Source organism: Elephas maximus, chromosome 3, assembly GCF_024166365.1.
Source record: "Elephas maximus indicus isolate mEleMax1 chromosome 3, mEleMax1 primary haplotype, whole genome shotgun sequence".
Lineage (NCBI taxonomy): Eukaryota > Metazoa > Chordata > Mammalia > Proboscidea > Elephantidae > Elephas > Elephas maximus.
The window spans coordinates 39976640-39998861 of NC_064821.1; the positions used below are offsets into that span (position 1 = coordinate 39976640).

A 22222-nucleotide genomic window follows, 5' to 3' on the forward strand; every position below is an offset into this window, starting at 1 on the left:
ATTCAGCTGATGAGGCTAAAGAAATCCCCAGGACGATCTACCTGGCAGCTGTGATAAGGCCCCAGAGCAGCAAACCCAGAAGGACAGTAGGCTCCAGGAAGGCAATGCTAAGGTAACAAAAATTACCTGAGGAGTTGGATGGAACTGAGAGTTAAAAATTCTGTCAGCAAGTTTGGGGCTGAGTTAATAATAGATACACAGAAAAGAGCACAAAAGAAAAACAAAAATAGGGAAACAAGTAGCTGTACAAGAAAGGAACATGATTTTGACAAGCTAGAGGCCAGGTGTGAATACTATTTACGGGTATAAACACAACAGTCACCTACTCAAGACACTGTGAGGTTATGGAGGGCAAGTCGGGGCAGGCCCAGGTAGGAGAGCGGAGTCCTCCCAGAACGGGAAATCAACATGTGTGTTTAAACCAAGAAATCAAGAAATAGTTCAGGTGTGTTATTTAGAAACACAAGGACTATCAGAAGAATCTACTGAAGGAGCTGAGGTCCTTGCCTCCAGGTGGTGAGTATTCAGAGTGGGTAAGGAGTGAGGCAGGAACTGCTGTTTTTGTTATAAACCTTGTAGAACAAGTTAACTTTAAATTATACACAATTTTATTTGGCTGAAAAATTAAGCACAAAAATATCAACATCAAATACAAAGCAAGAACACCAATGAGGGTGACGGGCTCATTTTGGCAGGAGGAGCTGAGCCTGCGGCAGGCACCCTGGAGCCCCAGTCACAGTACTGCTGGGCCTCAGGGGCTGCAGGAGCCAGGGTGCACCTCGAGCTCCCACATCTGGATCCAGGTCTTGGGGGCCATTCTATAGGGATGCAGCCCCTTCCGCGGGGACAAGACCCAGGCCCCCTCTCGGCAGAACCTCAGCCAAGGTGGCCCCGAAGGACAGGAACCATCACCCCACCCCCCCACAGGGTATGGGCACAGCAGGGCCAGGCCAGGCTCGGGAACTCGGATTCCATGCATTTATCTGGGAGTCCAAGGCATGGACAGGATCGCGGAAGGGAGGAGGGCTGTGAGACTTGCCTGGAGGCTACTGGATGCTGAACTCCAAGCAGAGGCAACAGCACTGACATTTTTTGGTGGCTTAAAAGAAAGTTCCAAAATACATTCAGGAAACTGCTACACTGAACTCCAGCATGCTGTGGTGAAGGCATTGTGTAAGCAGCACCCAGGATCCCCCCAGGAGGGTGACCAACTTCCCAGCGTGCCAGAGTGCAGGACACCTGTGCTGATCCTGGGAACGTCCTGGGCAAACAGATGACTGTCACCTCGTGCAAGGAGGCCAACCCAGCTTTCTGTGGTGTGTAGGCTGGCCCTTCACCTGCAGCTGGGCTGAACCAAGCATGGCCAGCAGGACATGGTGCACACACCTGTGGTTCCCTGCACAGGCAGCTGGGCCGGAGCCATGGGGTCAGGGTGCAGTCACCCTGCCTAGCCTCACAGACCCTGTGTTTCCAAATCAGCGGTGCACGGCATACTCTTGTGAGGGATGTGAACTTTTAATGCACGGATGACCACTGCTCCAGTGTCCAGCTCCACCTGGACCTCATCCCCCCTGCACCATTGTGCCCTAGTGTTCCTGAAGGTTCCAAGGAGCTGGCACAAGCTTATACCCCCACCTGCTCTGCAGTCACTTGGGGCCCTGCCTCCCGTGTCCTGTTGTCCTGGCCAGTGGACTCAGGAGCGCCTGGCAGCCCTGCACTGCCTCAGCTAGGGGAGCAGCCCATGACCCTGGAGCTGCCTGCTCCCACGGCGGCTGTTAGGACATGGATGCTGGGTCTTGCCCTGTCCCTGCCCCACCTGTCAAATGGGACCTTGCAGCATTTTCCCACTCATTCAAGAGTGGTCTCCAAATACCGCGCCCCCCTCACACACACCCAGACTCACTCAGAGACACAGAACAGGCCCATACATCCTGCAGAGAACCACAGCCTTCACAAGCACATGGACCAGCCAGCATCACCAATTCCCACAGGATGCCCCAAGCGGCAGAGTCTCACTCAGCTGGCCTGGGTTCTTATCCAGGTTGTGCACTTACCTGCTGTGTAACCCTGGACAAGTGACCCAGGTCAGGGATCGACTTTCCTCATCTACAAGTAGGATCAGTGTGCGCCCTGGAGGCCAACATTAAATGCCTGAGGCACTGGGTGGTGGGGTGCTTGTCTCCCTTCGCCCCTCCTGCCCACATCCCTTCGGTGCTGACATGCCCCGGCAAAGGCTCCCCAGGACCCCACCATAAGCATTAATCCCAGACCTGAATTGGGACCTCTCAGCCCCACCCTGAAGCCATTCAGGTGGCTAAGGACAAGGGGCGGCTTTCCAAAACTAAGACAGATCCCCACCCCTAGGCAGGACCCTGGAGCCCCTAGGCAGGATCCAGGGCCCTGACATCCCTCTTAGAGGAGCTCAGTGGGTGCAGCCTGGTCCCAGGAGCCAGTTCTTCTGCTCAGGCTTGGCCAGCATTGGGCCCGGGAGTGCACAGAGCTCACTGGCTGCCCGCTCACAGATGGCCAGCAGCCACCTGATTCTGTCCACAGAGCCTGGCCTGAGCATTGCAGACAGAACACTAGGAGCTGGGACTGAGGTTCCTCAGCCAAGGCAGGAGGCAGCTGGGAGGCTCTTCCCCAGGGCCCTCCACACTGGGACAGCCCATGCCAGAGACCCTGGAAGCCACAGTCCAGGCGAGGAGCAATGCAGTGGTGAGGCATCGTGCAGGAGCTGTCCCCCACCCGCCCCAAGAGAACAGTCCCCAGCGTGTGCCCAGAACCACCCCACCAGCTCTGGCCTGGCAGATCCCCCTCCGGCTGAAAGCCAAGCTGTTGCAGTGTGGGAGGGTGGAGAATGAGTCCTGGGCCAGAATCCAGCAATGGTCCGCCTCTACTTGTGGGTACCCAAGGCCTGTGGGGGCACAGGGCAAAGAGGCAATAGAATTAATGGCCAACTGAGCCTATGAGCCGCAGGCAGGCTGGGGGCCCACAGGGAGGGGCTGAAAAGGTAAAAATAATAAAGCCTCAAGATTACCTATCCAGGTTGCAGTTATGGCCCAAGGGCTTCCAAGCCACAAAACGGGGTACACCTTGCAGCACATGCCTGTCGAGGGCAGGCGGCAAGGGGTCACCCACCTGAGGGGTCTATAAGCATGAGACACTGGTGATCTGACAGGACACAGCCCCTCCCCACAGCAAGGTCTCAGTCAAGGCACTGCTGCCGTTGGGACCTGGTAACTGTGGTGGGGTATCCTGAGCGCTGTGGGGCATTAAGCAGCACCCTAGCCTCCACTCAAGAGATGCCAGTGCCACCTCCTGTAGTGACCACAATTGTCATCCACATGCCCCGATCTAGAACCAGTGCCCTGAAGCAAACGGCTGGCCTGCAGGCCCCCAGCTGGTCCCCATGCTGGGCCTGAAGGGCCACAGGGGTGACTGGGGTACCTGGCACCATGGGACTTATTCACTCCTGGTGGCATCAGGCAGCCTCCCAGTTAAGTTCCCAGAGGCAGAGGCTTCCATCATGTCATCCTTGCTGGAAGTCTAAGGCAGGGAATGAACCTGCGTCTGGTTTCCACTCCCACAGCAGGGACGGCCAGGTGAGCCAGGGCGCTCCTGCTTGACAGGCAGGGGGGTGGACCTGGGTGAACTTGCAGGAGCAGCACAAGAAGGCTGGGTCTAGCACCCACTACAAGGGAGGCTTCATCCTGGGACCCAGGCTTGGGTCCCCTGCCCAACCCAACTCACAACTGGGGACACTGAGACTCAGAAAGAACACCTGTGATCCTGTCTGGTTGGATCCTCTCTGGCGACTCAGCCAACAGGAACGAGCTCCACCCGTCTGGCCCTCTCCGGTTCCAGGGTGCTGCCAGGAGCCAGGCTGCTGCCACCTTGTGGCCACTCATGGGAGACACGGGTGCCCCACTATGGCCTAAGGCATCCCAGCCCTCCAGGACAAGGCCAGCCTCCTGGTCCTCTCAGCCCACTACACAGGGCCCCTCTATGCGCCCTGCCCCTAGGTGTCAAGGAAAACCCCGGTGGACAGTGAGTAGGGCAGGAACCCCCTGCAACCTGGTGCTTTAGGGAACTGACAATAGCATTCACTCCAATGTAAAAAAAAAAACCCTGGGAGACTCTCACTGAGACCCTCATGAAGACTGGCGTACAGGAGCTCCGCCCGGGCTCAGAAATGTTTCTGTGACCAAGATAAGAAACCCCCAGAGCCTTGCAGGCAGGGTAGCACCTAGCCTCCCACCTGAAGGCTCTGAGAGTACTGCTCCTCTTTAACTAAGATGCTGGGGAGCCAGAGTGGGTAGAGGTAGCTGAGGTCAAGACCCATCTCCTGACTGCAGCTCCAGCCTCACCCAGCTCATCCAGACCCTGCTGTCAGGGGTGACATCCTCTTAACCCAAGGAACAGTGATCCTAAACCCTGGGCAAGGGTCCTCCAATGCTGCAGTTGCAGAGCTTTTCCAGCCCCCCTAAATGGGCACCCTTCCTCAGCTAGCCCCAACCCTGAACCTTCCCAAGCACACCCTCCTGATCAGCCCTACACCCCCATGGCCACTCAGAACCCAGGAAGGGGCAAGGACCGAGGGGCCAACAGCTGCCAAGTGACCTGGGCCAAAGTGCCTGGGGAGGCTGGCAGCCCTGCTGACATCCTGCCTGGCCCTGTGGCATACACAACCTATCCCAGAAAAGCAGGATGGCTCAGAAGACCACTCAAGGCCCAGGTCATGGAGCCTCCAGGCGCCAGATTATCATCTGTGGAGAGCACCAGGGCCTTCTCTGCCTCCCCTCAAAGACTCCCCACCCCAACACACACATACATAAAACAACCCGGCCCTACCCCTGCCTGGCCATTTCTAAGTCGTTACGCTGTCTGTGCTAAGGGTGAGTCTGCCTCCTCCTGGAAGGGCTGAGCATGGGCTCTTCTGTGGCTTCCATGGCCCAACACACAGCAGACATTCGTGAGCAGTGATACTGTCATTTCTAGCACCATCAGGATGGGCAGAAGCCTGTGGGGCTGCTCCTAGCACCAGGACAAGTGCCAGCTGGGGAAACGGACTGCCAATCTGCCATCCTGGGACCTCGGCCTCAGTCTACTCCAATGCTAGAGATTGGCGCCAGGCTCCACTCCACAATAACTCAGCCCGGACAGACGAGGTGCCAGGTCAGCCTGGGAACAGGTGGGCTCTTTGAACTTTTTATTACAATGGATCACCAGTAGCAATGGGAGGGCACTCATTTGCTCTTCAGGTAGATCTTGGGGGTCTGCCAGCCCTCAGGGGCTTCCTTCAGGCCGGCCCTCAACCAGATGCGCTGCAGGTCTCTCTCGAATTTTATCTGTGAGGGTAGAAGGGGGATCACTGGCTGGTATGTGGCCACCCAGGCATCCTCAGCCACCTGCCCCCTCGGGCCCTCAAGCAGCCCCGACTCCCCCTCCTCACTCACCTGCTTCTGTTTCAGGCGCCCTTCCCGGACCTTCCGCCGCAGGAACCGAGTCCTCTTGACCAGCTTGCGGTACTTGTGGTGGTTCATCTTCCGCCGGCGGATCTTCAGCACGTTTTTACACTGTATCTGGGGCACGCCCAAGACACCTGCATCCCCCTTCTCAGGCCCCTCCCCTGTGTAGCTACGTGGGCACTCATAGAGCTGGGGAGTCACAGTCCCAGGGGCTGCAGCACCCTGGCTGGGCAAGAGGCAGCGAGCGGTGAGCCAGCTCTCCAGGGGGCTTATGGACATCTTCTGGGGCACCAGCATCTCTTCTAGCTCCACCTGGGTCCCCCTGCCAGGGAGGGAGGCAGCCCTGCTTGGGCCCACAGGTTGCGTGCTATAGCAGGGCCTGTAGGCATGGGTGCCCAGCACCCCTGGGACAGCCCAGGGCAGACCACGGCCTGTGGGAAACAAGATGGCAGTTACCACTGATGTCTCAAACATCAGCTCTTACTACACACTGAGTGGTCCGAACCCAAGGCCTGCCCTGGAAGCCCTGCCAAAGTTGAGACCCAGGCTTCCTTCCTCTGTGTGATACTCGGATGTTAACCTTTCCTGAGCTCAGCAAGGGCCTGCAGCAGGGTAAAGAGTTTGTGCAGCAAGGCCCCTGGCTCCAGCCATGGGGAGGTGAGTTGGGCAGCTGAGCTCCACGTTCCTAACCCAGGTGTGCATCCCACTCATCTACCCCCAGAAAGATCTTACCTGCCCGTGGAGCAGCCCTGAGCAGCTGACAAGTCAGACGCACCAAGAACATCGTGGATGGCGGCAACTCCAGGTGCTTAAGGGAGCTGGAACACAGATGCTCGTTCAGAGTCAAGTGAGTGCGGCTGGACAGTGCCTTCAGCAGTCCCAGGTAGGCTAGGATGGGGAACGACGGTCCTGCCGAGACTCCGGCATCCCACCACCCTCGGTCACCCGATCCCGCCGTGAAGATACTCCAAACCCGGCTCACTCCCTCACACGACCACACTAGAGCTCAAATCCCACGCCCCAGCTACGTAACTTCAGGCAGGTCACCGACCCTCCCTAAACCCTTTTCCCCCGCTGAGGCACCCAAGCCCACAGTGGGACGGCGGCGTCGCGCGAACGCACCAGGAGCAGGACCTGCGCCCTGCGGCGGGATCAATGGCCCAGGGCCCCCGGCCTCAGGATACAGGTCCCGTCCGGGGCCCCGTCCATCCGGGTGCGGCTCGCGCTGCCGAGGCCGCACGCCGCAGCCTCTTCTGCCCTCGGTCCTCCCACCAACCTTTCCCAAGCCCGACCCTGGCGGGCCCCAAACTGACCATTCTGCCTCCACGCTCAGGCACTTCCGGTCCGTCCCCAAACCTGCCCCAACTCTGCGTACGACCGTCCGGCGGCTCCTAAGCCCAGCGGCCCCTGGCGTCCTCACGGTACCCGGTCTTGCGTCGCAAGAGGCCCTATCGGGCCGAGAAAGCATCGGCTTCCGGCGAAAGGAGCCGCCCTTCCCCCCCCCTTACATTTCCCATAATCCCCAAGGAGTGGTGTCTGCGCCTGCGTGGCCCGAACTCTTAACGCATCCCTAGCGCTAGAGGCCAGGTCCCTTAGAGACGCGAACGCACGCGAACGCTAAGACGAACGGATGTGGCGTTCTCGGGGTGGCGGAAGTAGAATTTTTGGAGCGACGGAAGTGGCTAGAGCGGCTGTCACAGCATGAGACGGAGGCGAGAGGACCAGAATCTGGTGATAGGGACCCGACTTCCGCCGATTTCATTCCTGAGGCCGATGGGCAGCCCTGCGTGAGGCGAGGACGGCAGATGCCTGATGGGGACTCGGCCCGAGCTTCCAGGCCCCTCTTCCTTCCCCTCACGCAGCTTGGACACCAGCAGTCGCCCGTCGTTCGCCGAGCCCTGAAAGAGCAGGTGCTGGGTGTATTGGGCAAAGAACCAGGGGCGCCCGGCGGGAGTGACTCTTGCGGAGTCTCAAGGTGCCTGTGCCTGTCCTCGGACTGGCAGCTGAGGTGACCCCCATCGCTTTGGTCTGGCAGTCTCTGTAAGTGAAGGAGGTCCCGCGTGTAGCGGTTTTGCATAGGTAGATTTCTTTTTCCTTTCGAAAAGCAAAGAAGCTCCTATCTCTCCCATACTGTGGCTATGGAAAGAAAAATCAGAGTCAACACTGTCTGAAAGCCAGAAGAAACCTCCTAGAGGATGGCGTTTGACTAAGCACCCCCCCCCCATGCTTCTGTCACCAGCGCTGCATGTAGCCTGCTCCCGAGGGAGGTGGATAGCAGCCACTCTGATGAGGGTCCGTGTCTGTCCCAAAGGAGTGACAGAACACCTGGGAGACATCAGATGGAGGCAAGAGTAGACCCTTCTGATCTGGACATGAGCCAGAAGTGGAGTAGGAAGATCACTCTTCCGCAAAGACCTGAAAAGCTAGAAAGACAGACTGCAGTGAAAGAGCTGGGGGTGGGAGGCTCACTTTCTAATTCAAAGGCGCTCCAGTCTCTCAAGGAAAGTACACAATCAATGCACATGTTTTTGTTGTTCCCAAAATACCCATGTGCCTCCAGAAAACCTTTTCTTCAGAAACATCATAATTTTGAAAAATTGTGCATCTCTGACCTGGGAGTTGGAGGGGCAGTGCCCCTGCTGGCTTGTCAGAGTTGGAGCCGACCTGGCAGTGATGGAGCCAGCTCCTACCAGTCTGAGAGAGCCAGCTGTTAAGTTTTCAGGAATTTTGTAAACCAGCTGTTGAATAGCCATTATTAATGATAGAAATTTACGATTTACTAAGTTGCATTAAAAACAAAGCCTAGTACTTTAAACCCATTACTTTCTCTCCCTTAGGCTGCACCTTTTTCTTAGGGGAAGGGAGTCGTCAACCTACACCACCACCGAAGGATGGGGTGGCTGCAAGCTGGTCCATGTGTGGACAGCTCGTGGGCAGGCAGCCATGGACATGGTATACCACAAGCTCCCAGTCACCATGTAGCATCACCCTGATGCCCACGTCAGACCTCCTTCCACCAGTGCTCAGTGTATGATGGCTCAACCTGGCTGTATCCTCTACCTTGGGCCTGTCGCACACCCCATGTCACTGCAAATGCATCAGGTTCCTGGAAGGAAACCCGGGAATGGTTGGACTCTGCTGACTTGTGTCATCAGCGTGATGGGCCTAAGCAGGTGATCTCAAGTCTCAGCTGTGCCCCAGCATAGGCTCTGGCAAAACTGAAGGTACATGTGTCTTGGGGGCCCCAGACTGTGGTTGGGGTCCAGAGGCTCTTGAAACTCCAGATTCTTCCTGCTGTGGCTGCACTCCCCTGTGGGGCAAAGGTGGAGCTGAAGCCTCACATCCCCTCCCACCGAAGCCTCTCCCCAGCTCAGACACACCTGGGCTTTCAGAGAAGGGAACAGAGCTTTTGAGGTGCAGGTCAGCGCTGGGTAAGTTTGGGTGCATCCAGCTTTCCAAACCAACTCAGAGCCTACACCAGGTGACCTGTAGGGAAGGATCTGGGGCCCAATGGCATTGTTGGTGAGGCCACACACTACATGCCACCCGAGGGCTCAATCTGCAGCCAGCTGGGTCACACTGTGCTGAATGAGGGAGGGAACTAGTGGCACAGATAAAGCAGTGACAGTGAAGGTCAAACATGCATAAGCCCGTGAGCCAGTGAAGTCCAAGCCTCAAATACCAGTGGGCCAAGCTGCCCTATGCCTGTGGGGCCAGCCAAGGACAGTTCAGTGAGCCACTGAGGGGATGCAGCCAGCTGGGAGCATCATCTGTTCATGATTGTGTCCAAGGGCAGGGTGGGGGGCTGAGATGCAAATGAAGGTTGAGGGCCATAGGTCAACCAGAGTGACAGATGACCACAGGCAGCCAGCACCAACTGGTGGGCGGAGACAAGCTTAGGGAGGCAACCTGTGGTGTAATGAGCTCCTTTATAAGATTTTTTGCGTTAGCTCTTTAGGAAAACAACTCGGGAGATTTTCCCCCTATGCCCTGAGGAGTTTTTACCTTTGTCCTAATCCTTTGGAGAAGGTACGGAAGGCTCCCAGGTTGTTTTCTTCCCCCCAAAATTTGTTATGTTTGTCCAGGTGATTCTCCAGGCTGGTCTGGTGAGGGAGGCCCTGCCTTGTAACCAGGGCTTCAAACTGGTTCCTTCCGGTTCAAACCCCTGCTGGGAATTTTAATTTTCACTCCAGATACACTGAATCAGAATGTACATCTTAACAACATCCCCAAGTGACTCTTAAGAATGATAAATTTTGAGAACCGCTGCTGTATGAGTGGTTCTCAAAATTGGTCCCAAATCACCATAGTTTCAGGGGACATCTAAGTCAATTGACATAATAAAATCTATTAAGAAAACATTCTGCATCCCACCTTGGAGAGTGGCACATGGGGTCTTAAACGCTAGCAAGCAGCCATCTAAGATGCATCAATTGGGTCTCAACCCACCTGGATCAAAGGAGAATGAAGAACACCAAGGACTCAAGGTAATTACGAGCCCAAGAGACAGAAAGGGCCACATAAACCAGAGACTACATCATCCTGAGACCAGAAGAACTAGATGGTGCCCGGCTACAACCAATGACTGCCCTGACAGGGAGTACAACAGAGAATCCCTGAGGGAGCAGGAGAGCAGTGGGATGCAAAGCTCAAATTCTCATAAAAAGACCAGACTTAATGATCTGACTGACACTAGAAAGACCCTGGCGGTCATGGCCCCCAGACCTTCTGTTGGCCCAGGACAGGAACCATTCCCAAAGCCAACTCTTCAGACATAGATTGGACTGGACAATGGGTTGGAGAGGAATGCTGGTGAGGAGTGAGCTTCTTGGGTCAGGTGGACACTTGAGACTATGTTGGCATCTCCTGCCTGGAGGGGAGATGAGAGGGTAAAGGGGGTTAGAAGCTGGCAAAATGGACATAAAAAGAGAGTGGAGGGAGTGGGCTGTCTCATTAGAGAGCAATTGGGAGTATATAGCAAGATGTATGTAAGTTTTTATGTGAGAGACTGACTTGATTTGTAAACTTTCACTTAAAGTGCAATAAAAAATAAAAAATAAAAAAATCGGTCCCAAATCAACAGCATTAGCATCACAAGGGAACTTATTAGAAACTCAAATTCTCAGCCGGGGTTCAAACCTGAATGAAATGGTTGTAAGCCCTGCTTGGAACTGATGAGGATCAGGACAAAGAAGTGGCAAAGGTTTAAGAAACTTCCTGATTGAGAGGGTAAACTGTCTCCATACAATTTCCAAGTCAGGAAAGGTGTGCATCAGGGTTGTATTTTTTCACCATATCTAGTCAATCTGTATGCTTAACAAATAATCCGAGAAGCTGGACTATATGAAGACGAACAGGGCATCAGGATTGGAGGAAGACTCATTAACAACCTGCGTTATGCAGGTGACACAACCTTGCTTGCTGAAAGTGAAGACTTGAAGCACTTACTGATGAAGATCAAAGACCACAGCCTTCAGTATGGATTGCACCTCAACATAAAACAAAAATCCTCACAACTGGACCAAGGAGCAACATCATGATAAATGGAGAAAAGATTGAAGCTGTCAAGGATTTCATTTTACTTGGATCCACAATCAACAGCCATGGAAGCAGCAGTCAAGAAATCAAGACTCATTGCATTGGGCAAATCTGCTGCAAAGGACCTGTTCAAAGTGTTGAAAAGCAAAGATGTCGCCCTGAAGACTAAGGTGCGCCTGACCCAAGGCATGGTATCTTCAATAACATGCACATGGAAGCTGGACAATGAATAAGAAGACCGAAAAAGAGCTGACAGCTTTGAATTGTGGTGCTGGCGGAGAATATTGGATATACCATGGACTGCCAAAAGCATGAACAAATCTGTCTTGAAAGAAATGTGGCCAGAATGCTCCTTAGAGGCAAAGGTGGCGAGACTGCGTCTTACATACTTTGGACATGTTGTCAGGAGGGATCAGTCCCTGGAGAAGGACATCATGCTTGGCAGAGTACAGGGCTGGCGGAAAAGAGGAAGACCCTCAACGAGGTAGATTGACACGGTGGCTGCAACAATGAGCTCAAGCATTACAATGACTGTAAGGATTACGCAGGACTAGGCAGTCTTTCGTTCTGTTGTGGATAGGGTTGCTATTGAGTTGGAACTGACTCGACGGCACCTAACAACAACAACATACGCTTTCCAAGGAGCTCCTGGTGGATACCAGCAGCCAACCTTTTGGTTATCAGCCATAACTCTTAACCACTACACCATCAGGGTTTCCAGTTAAGAGAGAGATGTTAAGAGCTGGGCCGGCAGGGAAGTAGAGCCACGTGGGTGCCTGGTGGTCCTGAAGCTGCTACACTGGCTATGAACTGGGCCAGTCAGCAGCAAAGGCCAGAAGCTGAGCATACTCCTACAATGGCTGTGAGCTGGGCCAGTTAGTGGCAGAGAGGCTGTCACAGCGGGGCGAGGCCTGCTTGGCAGAGAAGGCAGCCCAACAGAGAAGTCACACCCACTGACCACTGGAGGCCTGTGTGCCTCCTAACGCTGATCAAGTTGTTCTTGCTACTTTCAAATTGATCCTGATCCTGAGCTGCAGCTGGCTATTTCCCTAATAAACCATATAACCACGCGTATGGTCTGGAGTACCGTGTGGTCACTACGATGAATTATCGAACCATGCAGAGAAGTAGAGAATGCCATGGGGGGAACAGCTGGTGTCACATGGTAAAGTTGGAGAGCGGAGTTTAAGTCTGACCTCCACCTCATAGGAACCACCTTTGTGCTGATCTGATTTTTATCTCTCAAGAATTTAGACAAATCATTTCATGATACACACGGATAACCTGGGGAGCTGGCTCATGGCCTCACAGTGCCCTGGTAGGACATGACTATGACCACCTCGAGCAGGAAGGGGACACAACTGAGGTGGGCAAGGTCACACACCAAATGCCCATTAAGCCAAATCACTTTGGCAAGTTTTCAAACCTTCCCTTCTCTGGATCCTAAGAACCGTTTGTCCCGAGAGCAGATGGCCGAGTCCCACCATCCTCCAGTGAGAGCACGCACACACGGCTCAGTACAAAAGCCAACACTTTAATGAGATGGAGCAGCGACAGCGTGGACGTACCACTACAACGGATAGCGCCAGCTGCGCACACCACCACTGTCATAACAAGCGAGCAGAGGGACAAACTACAAACCCTTCAACGTTCCAAAGGTCCTGAGTAGAGAGAATTGTTTATTTAACCACATAAAATGCATATATAGGAAACTTCTCTATTTAGGAGCTGGCGGCCTGCACGCAGCATTGCACAGATAAAAATATACGACTTTCAACACAGATCGAAATACCTCACATTTTAAAAATCAGAATTCTCTACACAAGTCTCAAGCTGACAGAATCCAAGTTGAGTTTTCATATACAGCTTTCACTTGTATACAACACATGTTTATTTACAACATTGACAGAGAGGGACTGTTAAGGCCATCTTCTCGTATTGTACTGTTAAACACCGCAAAATATGTACATAAGTACAACCTAATATAGGCAAAGGTTCTAAAAATCATTTTTCTTGGTTTAACGTAATTGAGCATCAGTATGGGGAGAGGAGACAGCTTGTCTTTAGCACCGAGCTCCACCACCGTCACCGTGTGCACTTCTGTTCCTTCCACCAGCCACTAGGCTGGGGGTGCCCCGTGCTTAGAAGGGTATGTGCCTCACACCCAGGCACAGGGTCGTGGGTAGGTGCACAGGCCGGCCAGCTGAGGGGCACCTCACTGCCCTCTCAATTCCACCTTGAAATTCATAACAAGGTCCAAAGAATCAATGGCATTCCCAAAGGGAGCCATGCAGAAGGGACAGTCACAAGGTGTGTGGCATGAGGGCTGGGGCGGCGGGGCAGGACTCCATGCCCTGAGAAGCAGCTGTCCAGCAGCCACTATAGGGCCCTGCGCTCACCTGCGATGTCTGCTGTGCCCCGGGTGGTCCCGCTCGTAGCGGCGACCCGTTCGCTCATATGACCGAGAACGCTCCCGCCTCTCATCTCGGTAGTAATGACTTTTCTTCTTGTATTTTCCAGGATTCTCTGCCCGCTCCCGTGAGCGGCTACGAGAGCGGGATGAGCTCCGGCTCCGGGACTTTGGAGGTTTCTGGGCGGGGTACTTGCAGTCCCTGGACTTGGTGTAGCTCCTCACCTTGGAGCCTTTGTACGGGGCACCAGGGCGCACCTGTCTTGGGGGTGAGTCACTGCGACTCCGTGAGCGGCTCTGAGACTTGGACCCACTGGATGTCGACCCGCTGTCACTTTTCCTGGAGGAGAGGGGAGGGAGGCACCACCACTCCGGTGACTGACTGTCCCAACCAGAACCCATGGACACGCTGTGGGGGGCTCACAGAGACATGGGCCCCCACTCCACAGAGAAACCTGCCTCTACCTGACTGTACCCCAGGTGAGCTGAGATGCACATACCTTCTCTTTGGGGAGGCAGACCCTGACCGGGATCTTGAGGGGCTCTGCTCACGGCTCCGGCTCTGGCTCTCTCTCCCCTTTGGCAAGCTGTGAGGGAGAAACAGTCAGACCTGTGGTCCTCCTAGTTAGTTAGCCCCCAGCTGCCACGAAGGCAGTGTGTGGCAGGTGGTCTTACCCGTTCACAGGGCTGTCAGCCTTGGCTTTCTTCGAGGCCTCTGGTTTCCTCTTGGTGTTCTTCACGGACAATGGAGAGGGCTTACTCCCTTTGCTTTCTTTGGGAGATTCTACTAGAATCAAGTATGGGGAGTTAAAAAATGATCATCAGAAAGCTGTTTCAATAAGGGGCAAGACTCAGCAGAGTAAGACACGGCCACTCCATGGTACGGATGGGACATAAGCTAGCAGGGACTTTCCGTTCCTGGCCTGAAACTCGAAACCTCACACAAATCAAAGATGCAGACAGGCCACGTGTAGCCCTCATTTGTCAGGAGCAGGGCCTTCTAGTATCTGCTACAAACTTTTCATCAAAGGACAAGTTCATCGGGTGGATCAGATGACCAGGAACATTCTGGAAGCCTGCCCACATTCCCTGTTATGATCATAGAAACAGCGTGCTCCTCCAGGGGCCCCAGTCACATGCACAGATTTCCAGCGGTCATTGGGGCCTGATGCACGCAAAGAGCTCAAGCAAGCTGCTGACTGAATCCCAACAGGGCTCTAAGAGAAGGCAGGGAGGCACATCCCCAGATGAGGGCTCAGGCTCTGTGCTCCCCACACTCACCAAGCTTGGGGGCGGGAGAGAATCCGGATGTGCCGTCCAGAACCTGTGTGCCACCAGCAAGCAGGCCCTTCGCCTGTGCCTTTGCCTCCTCGATGGCATGTTTTCTCTTTTCCACTTCACTTTCCAGGTGTGTCAGATCAACCTGTAAAAGGCACCACCACTGATTCAGAACCAGATGTTTCTGACCAAACACAAATGTATGTGTCACACAGAAAAGCATAAAAGAACCTTTTTCCGGGTATACAGCTGCAGGATTTTTAAGCAGATCTCCTGGATTTCTTCTTCAGTTGCTCCAAACAAAAGAAACCAGTGGGGACGATTAGGCAGAGGAATCTGCAAACACAAACACCACGACATTACACTTTTCTCAACATGTCAGACCAACAAGGGTGTTTTAGGTACTTGAGTGGTGTGCTTTTAGGGGCCCGGCAGAGGCACATCTGAAGCAGCACACACAGGTGTCTCCAGGTGAACACTGACCTCGAGCGTGCGGGCGGCGAGGTAAATGCAGGCGCAGGCGATGCTCTCAGGCTGGAACCTTACAAACACGTCTGTGCGAAGGCTGTCGTTCATGTAGTTCCTGAAAAGCAAAAGCCAAGGAATTGCAGCACCCGGCACCCTGACCTCCGTCCACACATCTGGGTAAGGCGCCCCCTCTAAGTGGTCTACTGTCAGGGCTGAGGGCGTGGCAGTTGTGGGAGCCTCAAGAGCTAGTGGAGAAACATCCTAGCCACTTTTTCCGTATATAGGACAGGGAGACAGAAATTATTAAAAAAGAAGAAAAAAAAAAAAAAAGCTGGCTGAATGTCAGACAATACGTATTGCTATGAAAGAGAACCAATTTGAACTTCACTTTTCCCTCCGTTTCGGCCTGTTCTCATGCAAAGCACAACGCTTCAGGAGGAAATGTCCACCACAGTGGTTAAAATGCATCTGAGTAAAGAAGTCTAAACGCTCAAAATCCGCAGTGCAGAGAAACATGCAAACTCAAAGGAAGGGGCTGAGCATGAGCCCGGGGGGCTTTTGTGGGGCCAACGTCCTCTTCCGGTCTGTCCTCCGAGGGGCACGCAGCCTGCCCCCTTACGACTGGGCACGGCTTCCAGAAGGAGTCCACTTGGGGGGGGCGCCTGTGGTGCAATCCAGGCGCACAGGAGAGGCAGCACCCCAAGACATCTTCTTCTCAGCCTTATCAAAGAACGGTTTCCAAATTGTCCCATTGCAACAAGGAGTCTTAAAGTGAACATTCATAAAATCAGACAACAACAACAAAAATACTCAAAGTTTCATCACAATCAGTACATTTTTAAAATGTTAAAGATATTAAAATACAAAACGTGCATTTCTTTAAAAAGTTAAAAAGACCTTTTAAATTGACTACGTTTTCAACATGTTCCTTTAAATATATTTCTCTAAAATTTAACAGTCTAAAACCAGACCTTGTACTAGCTGTGTCAACATTGCAGAAGCGGGATTAATCCCACAAGGAAACAGCTGAATAGACATTTATCAGGTGAACAGACCCCACTGCGGCCACCCTCAGGTCAGGCTGCACTCACAGCGAAGTCAGGCCCGCTACAGTTTTGTTTACACCCCCCACCCATGATCTTTGCCCTCATCCCTGGAAGATGTAATACACAAACCCACTCAGAGATTTCTAAACGGTCACTTCTACAGACACCATCACCAGCATCTGGTTCTTAACTGCCTGCTCAGGGTCCCCAGAGGTGACCAAGGAACAACTTTGTGAATAAACAGTTCAAACATTTTAAACATAACCATCGGTAATGATTTTTGATTTCTAATAAAGAAATTTCTAGTTTTCAGGTAGTGAAAATAACATTAATCCATTAACTTGTAAGTCCTAAAAACAAGTCTTCATAACACGTTTAAACTTACTGCTCTACTTGAGGTAAGTTACAGTATTTAAAAAAGTGTCCGTGGGATAATTTAAAGATGCACACCTTTTGCTAGAACATGTCATTGCTCAGCTGCTGAGAAGAGCAACTTGAGGGCATCCAGAAATAATGCCAAGACCCCACACTGCCCGTCTGAGTCCCCACCAGCCAATCTGTCACCTCCATTCTTACTGCCCTCCACAAGACTTTTAAAGAAAAAGGTGTTGCATCTTTGTTGTACAAGTGCGGCAGTTTTAAAAGGACAAAATTCAAGTCGAGACAGTTATTAACTCTAATCAGTACAATATTAAGGTAGAACAGAAAATAAACAAGAAGCACAGTCCCAGAGAACCACACGCAGCACCGGCCATTACTATACTATCGTTGGCATACCACCGGTCTAGAGCCAGCCTTCTGTGGAGAGCCTGCATTGGATTGGCTGAAGACGGCCGCTGTCCTGCACCAAAGCGCTTGGACAGCAGAGGAGAAGTCTTAGTCACTTACCCTCAGAGGCTACCCTTTGATTGAAAGAGTACAGAAAAGAAAAGTCAAAATAGGTTCTCTATTAAACACATCATAGCACCAGACAATTCAGTCAGCAAAAATATGACCCTTATAGATTTAACTCCATAGAAAAATTCACCAGGGTACCCCGAACACTAAGCTGTTACTCTGGGCTTCAATTCTAACATGTGCATTGTTACAACCAGTCCCAAAGCTGTACAAGAATCTTATACCCCACTTCCTCCCAAATTTCTCACAGGGAACCAGTGAGAAGCCACTTCACAGTAGAGTGAGGCCACCAAGTCTGCTTTGGTACCTGAGGCCTTCACTTTCCCTGGGGAAGATTCCTGATGGGCCAAGGGGGAGAGGGTAGATAGAGGCCACCTTACCGTTAAGCCAGTGCCTGCATTTTGGGAAGCTGACTGGAATTTACACAGCAGTAACACTGGGCACTCCAGACAACTCCAGCCCACAGTCACGAGCCTGACTACCCACTGCCCAAAGGGCCTCAAACGAACACAGTCTGCCACTGCCCTTGCTGGTCCCAGACAACAAAGAAGATCAACTCACCATGACGTCTGGACCAGGTGTTGGTTACGCTCACACTCTAACACCTGAAGGTACATAACGATTATCTGGAAGATACGGGTCAGTAAGTTATTACTGTGAATCTTGAGGACCAAGCATTCAGATCTCTGGGGTGTCCAAGCAGCAAGTAAGAGCCTCATGCTAGATTCAAGGACTGGGCTCCTGGTCACACATCGGTGGCAGCTCAGCAGAAGTGAGCGTGGCTAACGCACCTGCTCGCTGCTCTGGCAGCTGGCAGCAAGCATGCGGGTAAAGATGAGCTGCCCCATGGCCAAAGGCCTCCTGCTGGCAGCCAGCATGCCGCCCGTCCCACGATTGTCTTCAATACCTTTTCAATCAGTGATATTGACCTGCCCTAAACATCTCTGCATCCCAATTGCCAACTTAACACAACACGTTGTGAAAATATGCTCGGCAAGTAAAGAAAAACACTTAGATATGCTGATATTTTACCAAAAATTTGAAACAGTGCTGAAAACCAAAGTAAGAGAAGACGTGAGGAAACCCACCAACAAAAAGGGGGTGAATTAAAAGATGCAGACAACAATCTTTTGTCAAAACACATTTTGTTCAAGTATAACACAGGAAATATATCCACGGCATTGCAAGTAAACTAACAGTGTGGCAGCCATCCTCCCAACTAACGCGCCACAAAACTGGTTCAGCTCCTTTCAGAGTAAATGGGTCCAGAATTCTCCCCGTTACCCCATGACCCGAAGAAAAGCTATTCCTAAGACAACTTCTGAAAATAATTAGCTCTACTGAAAAAGATGTCTACTGACAAATCCAATTTTTACAAATTTGTCACTATTTTTGAAAGTTCAAACTTAAAAGATACCATTTCTACAACCCTTAAAAATATATTATCAAAATGAACAGGGAACGCGACAAAGTTAGAGATGAACAATTATTTGAGATTATAAACTAGAAAACCAAGCGAAAGTAGCATGTAAATCCTCTCCGGAGCCTTCACTCACTGTGAAAATGGAGAAATGAGGTGGCAAAAGCTGAAAAGTGATGTGGCAGGTCACAGGCTAAGCCCCATACCCACCTTGTGAGGGTGCTTCACATGGACACAGAAGCCCAGCTCTTTGAGAACTCGTCTTTCCGCCTTTATAATTTGGTTCTTTAAATTAACATAATCTTGATCTAACAGTAGAGGCACAGGTTTCCTGCAAAGACAAAGCATGCGGCCTGCATAAGAGTCAAATAAAACGAGGTCTTTCAAACCCCATAATTACCTCCAAAGAGAAGACTCTTACAAACACTACCAAGGCAGACGTTACTGGAAAGTGAACTTCAGTTCCTCTAGCAAAATCACAAAGTCCTCCTCAAACCCCAGTGCTAACTTAGTATCTTTTCTCAGTCACCTTCCCCTGATGCATAATAAACACCAACTAAATATAGTGGAGGGTCTCAGGGTCTCACCACAGAGAGGCTGGATGTACTTCGCATGATCTAAAACACATGTGTACACGTTTGAAAATAAATGGAAAACTAGACAACCGATGAAAGGATGACATTTAACAAGACGGAGCTGTGTTTTCCAAAGGAATTCCACCTCCTTTAGGAATACAAAGTCTAGCTAGATGTAATGTGGCTCTCGATCAGGTGCAATTTTGCTATCCTAGGGACAAGTGGCAGCGTCTGAAGACACCTGTTGGCTGCCACACTGGGTGGGGGTGCTACTGGCATCTACTGGGTAGAGATCAGGGATGCTGCTAAACACCCAGTGATGCACAGGACAGTCCCCTGCAACAAACAACCACCTAACCCCAAACATCTATAGTGTCAAGGTTGAAAAACCCTACTCTATGGCATTCAGAGACATGTACTACACAAGAGATGGATTGGGGTGTGACTACATGGGTGAACCAGGAAGCCAACACCAGCAAAACCACAGCCACAGGGCCTTTGTCCTCCATGGTGCCATTCCCTCATTCACTAAACACTATCAGTTGATTATGACTTGGGCACCAGACTCTGTTTTGGGTACTTGGGAATATATTATTGAATAACCCACCAGTTTAAAACCTCACACCCTGAGCTTTGTTACAGAAATGTTATTGCAACTGAGTCATAAAAACAAAAAGAAATTTTGACACTTCTAGCAAAACTTACTTTTTCTCTCTAAGGTGTCGGAGGCGATGAAACACATTGATGACGTCTCGTATCCGTCTTGGAGCCTCTTCAATTTTGGAGGCCAGGTGTACGCAGGCCATCGACACATGCTAAAACGTAAGCATTTCAACACAGAGTTGTTTGTTCTGCTCCTGATGGCCTCCAAAGACATAAAAAGAGCTTGGTCTACAGGACAGGTAGGCCCTCTTCTGAGCTACCGCCCTGGGTTTCACTTGGGGCTATGTCTATGGAGAAAAAGGTCCTTACCTCCATGGAATGCTTCACAAAGGACTTGGTATAAAAGAAGCGCTGGAACAACACCTGTCCGGTAGCCATGGCCACCTAAAAAAGAGTTTCCCATCATTTCCAAGCGCTCAATTCAAGGGTTTCATGGTTAAACACAAGTCACCGGGCTTGGTGTGGCTCCTGAGAGCGAGCCAAAACCAAATCGTTTTCCACAAAGGCTCGGCCACCTGGTCCAGGGAGAGGGTGGAGGATGGGGTCGCCCTGGGCCCGGCTCCAGGAAAGAGAAGTAGACGAGGGTCGCGCTGGGCCCGACTCTTGGGCGGAGGCCGCACTAGGCCCGGCCCAGCCACCAACAAAGGGCCGGGCCACCCCCGGCGTTGGCCGACGGTTAACCCGGCCCGAGGCTCGCGACAGCGAACTCACCTGCGGCAGGCGGAGCAGGATGCCGGCCGCCTGGATGAGCTCGCAGCCCACCACGCGGAGGCCGGTCTCAGTGTCGGTGTCGAGGCCGCTCGACATGGACGGCGTGAAGCGAAGCTTGTCGTCGGGCAGGAGGCAATTCTCCAAGGTGATAAGCACCCCGGAGTACAGCCTGTCCCCGATCAACACTCCCTGAGACCCGGGGGCTGCGCTCCCCGCGCCCGGAGCCCCGGCCGCCGCCACGGGGACCGCAGGCCCCGGAGCCCCGGCCGCTGCCGTCGCCGCCATTTTGTGCCGCTGACTTCCCTTCGGCTCCTTCCCGGCAGGGCGGCTCCTCGCGACGCTCTACGGCCACCGCCCAGCCTCGTGCGCGTCATTGGCTCAGCCTGCGGGCGGCCCGGCTCTGCCTGGCCGCGATTGGCTGCGCGGCTTGCCTGTCAGTGACGAGCCTGACGCCGACACCGGGAATCGGCGTGAGCGGGGGCGGGCTCGTTACCCAGGGGGCTTCGCGGCGTTTCGGGCGAGGCGGCTCCAACCCGGAAGTGGCGCGTTCTGAGAGCCCGCGGTGCGACGGCGAGCCGGTCCTTAGCCAGCGCGGCCCGCGTCCGCACTGAGACCCAGCGATGGGGAAGCTTGCGCGTCGCCACCCCAGCCGACACAGTGTGCGGTCCTGGCGGGTGGGCTCAGTCTCGGCGGTGCTGGGTGGACCAACCGCCAACCTGCCGTCCCCAGAGGGCCCTCCCGCCCTGTCCATCCCGGCTATGTTCTGGGAGGCTGCGTCCTAGTTGTGAAGAGCATGGTGGAGGGACGCGTGGAGCGTGGAAGTATGGTGTTACCTCCCTCGCGGGAGGTTGACAGGTGCTTGGTAAATCGCCACTAGTCCAGCGCCTGGCACGCAGCAATGGATACTCTTTGCTGAAATTAATACGTGGCGGCTAGTACGGTCATTATTTTCCAAGCCTAACTGACCCCAGGCACTGGGGACACAGAAGTAATACCAAGTTCTTGTCTTCAAAATGCAGTCCACAGGAAGAGAGATTGGTCAGTGGGTAACTGGAAACGTTGACTTCGATGTTGCTACAAAGCCCCTGACAGTTTGGTGGAAGGCAGAAGTTCCACAGGATTCCAGCTAGGGTTGGAGAGGAGGAAGTGAGGGTGCTGGGCTGAAGATGTCAGCAGGAAGCAAGCTGAGTCCAGGCACCTCATGGAACTGTGAGGAGCCATGGGAGGGGTGTAATGCATTTGTGACCCTCGTTTTCATTTGCTCACTTATAAAAGGCTTAGAGCTAGTGGCCCTGGAGGCCTTGCGCAGTTCTGGCCGCCTTGGGTCAGATCACCCACCTGCAGTACTGCCACTGCACTGCACAGATGAACAAATGCTGCGTTAGCCATCTATTGCTGCACAAGTCATCCCAAACTTTCACCAGGACTAGTGCAAGGCCCGTGTGAGGATGGCAGGGAAACCTGTGGGAGAGCCAGGGAAAGACCAGGTGGGGGCAGGTTCAGAGACTTTGAGTGGCCAATGGCATCATGCCCAACTCAAACTGGCTCAACGTAAAGGCCTCCATTGGCTCTAACCCCTGAAGACTCCAGATGTGGACTGACTTCTGGGGAGACTCAACCCAGCAGCTCAAACAATCCCATATGTGATGCAGTTTCTCCTCTCCACCTTCCATGGGCAAGCTAGTTTGAGTCCACCCACCTCTCTTGTTCCCAGCACACAGTACGGGAAAGGAGGAGGAAGTCCCACT

The 22222-nt window shown here is 52.9% G+C and overlaps 2 protein-coding genes and 1 long non-coding RNA gene across 6 annotated transcripts; 1 reads left to right on the forward strand and 2 right to left on the reverse strand.

Annotated features, from left to right (window-relative positions):
* Positions 1-4811: 4811 nt before the first annotated feature.
* On the reverse strand, positions 4812-6966 carry AURKAIP1 (aurora kinase A interacting protein 1). 2 transcript variants are annotated; one of them, XM_049877606.1, is made up of 4 exons: positions 6591-6767; positions 6201-6286; positions 5457-5899; positions 4812-5348 (listed from the first exon to the last, which is right to left on the reverse strand). In XM_049877606.1, the coding sequence occupies exons 2-4, from the start codon at positions 6250-6252 to the stop codon at positions 5247-5249; spliced, it is 597 nt and encodes a 198-aa protein (XP_049733563.1). In that variant the 5' UTR covers positions 6253-6286; positions 6591-6767; the 3' UTR covers positions 4812-5246. The 2 variants fall into 2 exon arrangements, with proteins under 2 accessions (XP_049733563.1, XP_049733562.1); XM_049877605.1 differs by lacking the exon at positions 6591-6767 and adding an exon at positions 6782-6966 and having other exon boundaries at positions 4813-5348.
* A 53-nt stretch (positions 6967-7019) lies between these two features.
* Positions 7020-15492, forward strand: LOC126072454 (uncharacterized). Its single transcript, XR_007516510.1, has 3 exons — positions 7020-7508; positions 8306-8692; positions 13527-15492. It is a non-coding gene; the product is annotated as an uncharacterized LOC126072454 (long non-coding RNA).
* On the reverse strand, positions 12666-20830 carry CCNL2 (cyclin L2). 3 transcript variants are annotated; one of them, XM_049877602.1, is made up of 11 exons: positions 20475-20830; positions 20073-20147; positions 19806-19915; positions 18736-18856; positions 17667-17731; positions 15178-15277; positions 14926-15030; positions 14698-14839; positions 14092-14200; positions 13917-14003; positions 12666-13756 (listed from the first exon to the last, which is right to left on the reverse strand). In XM_049877602.1, the coding sequence occupies exons 1-11, from the start codon at positions 20757-20759 to the stop codon at positions 13402-13404; spliced, it is 1554 nt and encodes a 517-aa protein (XP_049733559.1). In that variant the 5' UTR covers positions 20760-20830; the 3' UTR covers positions 12666-13401. The 3 variants fall into 3 exon arrangements, with proteins under 3 accessions (XP_049733559.1, XP_049733558.1, XP_049733561.1); XM_049877601.1 differs by having other exon boundaries at positions 14092-14203; XM_049877604.1 differs by lacking the exons at positions 12666-13756; positions 13917-14003; positions 14092-14200; ... (1 more) ...; positions 14926-15030; positions 15178-15277 and adding an exon at positions 15582-17110.
* Between the last annotated feature and the right edge of the window lie 1392 nt (positions 20831-22222).